We start from the raw sequence: 5464 nt of genomic DNA, 5'->3' as shown, positions 1-5464 counted from the left end.
TCCTGTAGAAGCGCGAGCCCAGCGGCGCCCCCGTGCGTCCCGGCAGAGCCGGGGAAAGGAAGCCCCGCCCGGGATACGCCTCGGCGCGCCCCTCCAGCGCCCCGCCCCTCAGCCGCCGCAGAGGAGGCTGCGGAGGGGATGGTGGGAGGTCACCTGGTCTCCCTATCCTGCCGGGAAAAGAAAGGTCACTGGACGGAGACGCAGGCTGGATGCCCGAGGAACGATCTTGACCGTTCAGAGGCTACTTTTACACTTGAAGAAAACAAAGCCGAAATTGCAGTCGTCCAGGGTCAGTTCATAGTGGTAAGAGGCTGAGTTAGGTTTTCTCACCTAACTGGGCTGCTCAATGCCATGCCAAGCAGTGGAATGTTTGTGCTTTTGGATGGTGTTTATGGCTTACAAAGCTGTTTCACACAGAGCGTTCTTGTTTAAATTAGCTGTATGACAGTCCTGTATTATTCCTGTTACAGAAAGGAACACTGAGGCAGGAGCAAACATTTATTGAATACTTCTGTACCCCTGAGGTTCTTCTAAATCCTTTGTATGCACTAATTTTCCCTTAACAATACCCCCAAGAGTGCTTTTGGTTTCCAACTGCAGTCTAACTTGTGGAACAGACTTTGCTGGGTATTTCAAAACGGATAAAACACAGTACTATTCTCAAAGTACTTTCCCGGACTCAATAATAATTGGTTCCTAATTTTTCTAACCGGGTCTTAGAAGAGAATAAGCGTGAGATAAGCCCACCTACCCCTCAGATATTGATAGTATGCAGGAGAGGGAGAAGGTTTGTTCAACCTGTAAGTATTGAGTGCTAGCTACAAACTAGTTAACTAACACTCAATAAAATATTGTCCGTTGTTGTGTCCAGGGTGCAGTGGACCTGAACTTGGGCAAACTCCAAGAGATGGTGAGGGACAGGGAGGCCTGGCTTGCTGCCATCCATGGGGTTGCAAAGAGTCAGACACGACTGGGCAACTGAACAACAACAGAACTATGAAGTAGGCCCTGGAAGTGAAGGACTAAACAATGTCCCTGATCAGTGTCCCTGACCTAGTGTCTCATGGCATTTCCATTCTAGTGCAGTTGTCAGAAGACCTTGTCTGTAGATATTTTTGGCTTTGTGGGCCATACATAACTACTCAACTTTGCTGTTGTAGTGTTAAAGCAGCCATAGATAATACATAAACGAATGACAGTGACTCTGTTCCAGTGTTATTTATGGATACTGAAATTTGAATTTCATGTAATTTTCATGTGTCATGAAATATTCTTGAATATTTCAAAAACCATTAAATATGTAAAAACCGTTCGTAGAGTATGGGCTACCCATGGGTCAGAATTTGCCTACTTTTGTTCAAATGGGAGAAACAGACACGAGAAGCAGAGAACTCTCATTAAAAAAAAAAAAGATGGGACATTTTAAAAAAGGGAATTTTAAAGGGCTCAGTGGAAGTGTTTGAGAGGAATGGAAAGAGTGGGGGATTGGCTCAGAGTGATGGACATACTGGCAATATGGGAACAGAAGCTCAGGTAACAGTGGACAACTTGAGGGTTTGCAATTACTGGGAGGATTAAGGTAGACAGGGATGTGAACCATGATGAGAACAGTCCTAATGTTCTGTTAGTTCAGAGTGAAAGCCAAAATTCAGATATTTAGCAGTATTGGATGGCCTCAGTAGTTATTGAGGTCACCCTCTGGCTGCTCCCAATTCTATGGTAAACAGAGTGAATGGGCAGGTCTTACAAGGAACCCAAGCATTAGGAAAGCCTTTGGGTGACTATTCCCTCCACCAGCTCTCCCAGAAGTAAAGGACAATCCTAGCTCTGATGCATAGGAGCTTGAGGAGAAGGGAGATAGGAAGAGCCTGAGTCACAGACCTGATCAGACTCAAGACTACCCTCCTCTTCTGGCTCTTCCTGGAATGGGAAAGATAGGGACTTGTCATGTTTGAGAAGTAAATAACTTTATGTTCATCCTTCAGGAAAAGATTCCCAAACCATAAGCAACCCTCTTCCTCCAAGCCAGGACAAAGTATTGGAAAGAGAATGAGGGGTCTAGTTGCTCCTTTATTTGCAAAACCTGAGTGAATTGCATTGTTTTTCTTTTAAAAATTTCTGGTGCAGAGGGCAGGTGCATGTGTGCTAAGTCACTTCAGTTGTGTCCGATTCTGCATCCCTATGGACTGTAGCCTGCCAGGGTCCTCTGTCTGTGGGGTTCTCCAGCAGGAATACGGACGTGGGTTGCCATGCCCTCCTCCAGGGGATCTTCCTGATCCAGGGATCTAACCTGCATCTCTAAAGTCTCTTGCATTGGCAGGTGGCTTCTTTACCACTAGCATCACCACACTTCTATCAAAATAACGCTAGGGGTAGAATTCCTGAACAGCCAAGATAATAGCAGCCATTGCAGCGTAAATCTGAACTCATTGTCCATAAAACTGAACACAAAATAGATAACAAAACTGCACAAAACCCATGTCATCTGCATAACTAAAAGAGAATGCCCAAACTTCAGATTATCTGGAAGTAGAAAAATAAACACCAAATCTCAGCAAGCTGTGCCCCTTCTCCTGCTGCAAACTTACACAGAAATAAGGAACAGTACAGAGAAAATGCATAGAATAGAAGACTACTGGTGGTTGTATGATTGGTCTAAGATAACCACAAAAAGGAGAAAGTCCACTTTTGTGCTAAGATACGGGGAAAGAACCCTGGTTAATCAAAACACTTGCATATGTTTTTAAAAAGTGAAGATGGACGTACTTCAAGGGGACAGTGTGTAAAACCCTTGCTTCTGGAATAGAAGGTAAAAAAAGAATGGAGAGGCCCCTTTTGGAATCTGGTGAAGAAGAAAAGAAGCAAAAGGAAATTTTAGGGTCAAGTAAGAAAAAAAGAGATCCAAAGCTATGAAAATATGTAATCATTAGCCCATAAGTCCATGAGCTTCCCTGGTGGCTCAGATGGTAAAGAGTTCACCTGCCATGCAGGAGACCTGGTTTTGATCCCTGGGTTGGGAAGATCTCCTGGAGAAGGAAATGGCAACCCACTCCAATATTCTTACCTGGAGAATTCCATGGACAGAGGAGCCTGGTGGGCTACAGTCCGTGGAGTCTCAAAGAGTAGGACACGACTGAGCAACTAACACTTTCACTTTAGCCCATATCACTCATACACACGTGCATAGATGCATATACACATAAGAACCATCCAGTAAGAAAAAACTTTCAAAAATCTTTGAAATGAATAGATGACAACTGAGTAAATATACACAAAACTGTTACAAGAAGAAAACAGAAAACAAGACAACTTCAACTAATAAAAAGTGCTCCCCCCGAAAAAAAAAACTACCCCAAAGCAGAAAAGAAAAAAAAAAAAAACTACAACAGAAACTCCAAAGAGAATTAAATATCCACCTTGAAATGATCTCCGGTGACCTCAGCCTGCGATGGCTTAGAGCGGGACTTGGGTTCCCAGCCAGAGATTAGGGCTGGGTCACGGTGGTGAGAGCACCAAATCTTCGCCGCTAGGCCAGCGGTCAGTGACAAGGGCCCTGGTCCTTCAGCTTTGGAGAAAAGAATTCCCACGAAGATGGAAAGTAGTGAAACAAGTACAATATTTATTTGGAGGCAAAGTATACAGTATGTGTGGATAGAAACACAGGTGGACTCAGAGGGATAGTTGCTGAGTCGTACCCTCATGGCATTTTAAGTTACTGTTATGGGGCATTTCTTCCGGGGTTTCTTTTGGCTAATCATTTTTATTTGCCTTGTTCACAGTCCATGTTTAGCATGTCTCAGGATTCTCCCATGTGTGTGCATATCTCTTAGCCAAGATGAATTCTCTTGCAAAGGCCTATGGGTAGAGCATCCCTTGACATCACTTCTCTTTGACTTCCAAGGGGCCTTTCTGTTCACCTGTGGTCAGTGAGGTCTCCTGTCTTTGAGAATGAGAAATATGTGTTGTCCTTTAACTGAGAAAAGTATTTCATATTTGCTTTAAGGGTGAATGTAGCAAAGTTTTCTATAGCCAACTGTTAAGATAAATATTTAGCTACTTATGGCTCCTGCCTTGGCTGAGAAAATTTTGATTTGATGACGCTATTTGTTTGAGTTTATTTACGTTCATTGTCTACATTTTTACTTTGGGAGAAATCTGCAATCCACAGTATTTACCTTTTCCCTCTCAAATTCTACAGTGCTTTAGTCAGCTGGCAACCCAGTTTGAAACCAGCGCTTTTTATATTTATTTCTATAACTAATTGTACCTTAAGAGGTCCTAACTTTGTATAATGGTTGATTTGATAATAGCTGAGAGTGTTAGGCACAAACTATTTCCTTTCATTCTGTTAGAGAAACTGTTTACAGAGATGGGAAAGTTTTGGTTCTTGTTTAATGTCCCTGACCTTAGTTTTTACTAAATTAAGGCATCAAACTGTTTTAAATGTAGAGATGGCCTTTTAAGGAAGCAAATGTTTTAAATAAAATGATAGTTAATAGTCCTACTTTTGTATGAATTTGAAAGCTTACAAAGCTCTTTTGCTTTCATACTCATCTATGTCTATGACATCAGGCCTTTCATCTTTTCTTCCTGCTTCAGAGGAAGAGGCAACCCTTCAGCCCATGGCATAGCATCCATGGAAGTCTGCTTCATCACGACTCACTTCTTTCCTGTCATCTGTTCTCTCTTTCTACTGACCTTTCCTCCAGCCTACACAAAGAACACAAACCATCCCTCTACCCTGGGTACCCTGGAGCTATTGTCACTTCTCTCTTCATCCTCAAAGAATCGTTTCCTCTCTCATCTCTGCATCCTCTGTGCTGCACCCTTACTGTTAACCTCCGAGGCTGTTTGCACTCATATCTCCAGTTGCAAAAGACAAAGTGGCTGTGTCCTCTTTGAAATGAGCTCCTCCATGAGGCCTATGTCTCCTCCTCCTCCCCTTCACTGCCTTTTTTGTTGCCCTTTCATCTTTCCTCCCTGTGTTGATGCTCACCAGGGTTCTATCTTCTACCCTCCTTGTGCTTACACATACTCTCCCTCCTTAACTGACTCCAACAATTTCTATAACTGTTAACTGCTGACTCCCAAATCCAGACATCTCTTCTAGGCTCCATGTTTTATACCTGTGTGTCTGCTGGACATTTCTACTTGGATAGTTAACCCAAAGGGACTTGAAAACAGCAGAATTCATTGTTTTCCACAACTGCTGTTCCTTTGCATTTGCAGTGAGGAGCAGAAGGGAGAAGGAGTATAGATAAGGAAGTGTGGGGACAGAGACCTCTTGAGATCCAGGGAAATGTCTGCGTGGAGAGAACACTGGAGATGTGGGCTTCAGGGCCCCCACATTGTTGGACTGTACATGTGAATATAAGTCTGTTGGTAAAGCTAGTGACCACAACAGCTGACTTTGCAAACCTTCCCCAAACCTCTAGTTTGTATGGTTTGGATCTGTCCGTGGGAT

The 5464-nt window shown here is 43.3% G+C and overlaps 1 protein-coding gene across 2 annotated transcripts in view; it reads left to right on the top strand.

Moving 5' to 3' along the window:
* The window catches only part of SGO2 (shugoshin 2), a 43531-nt gene continuing 38169 nt past the window's right edge, over window positions 103-5464 (top strand). Inside the window, exon 1 of one of the 2 annotated variants that reach the window (XM_018061146.1) lies at window positions 103-289. In XM_018061146.1, coding sequence (XP_017916635.1) covers window positions 139-289 — 151 coding nt within the window. In that variant the 5' untranslated portion in view covers window positions 103-138. The remainder of the gene's footprint in view (window positions 290-5464) is intronic. The other variant, XM_018061151.1, reaches the window with a different exon arrangement.

This window comes from Capra hircus, chromosome 2, assembly GCF_001704415.2.
Source record: "Capra hircus breed San Clemente chromosome 2, ASM170441v1, whole genome shotgun sequence".
In the NCBI taxonomy this organism is placed as follows: Eukaryota; Metazoa; Chordata; class Mammalia; order Artiodactyla; family Bovidae; genus Capra; species Capra hircus.
This window is presented reverse-complemented; position numbering and strand designations above follow the sequence as displayed.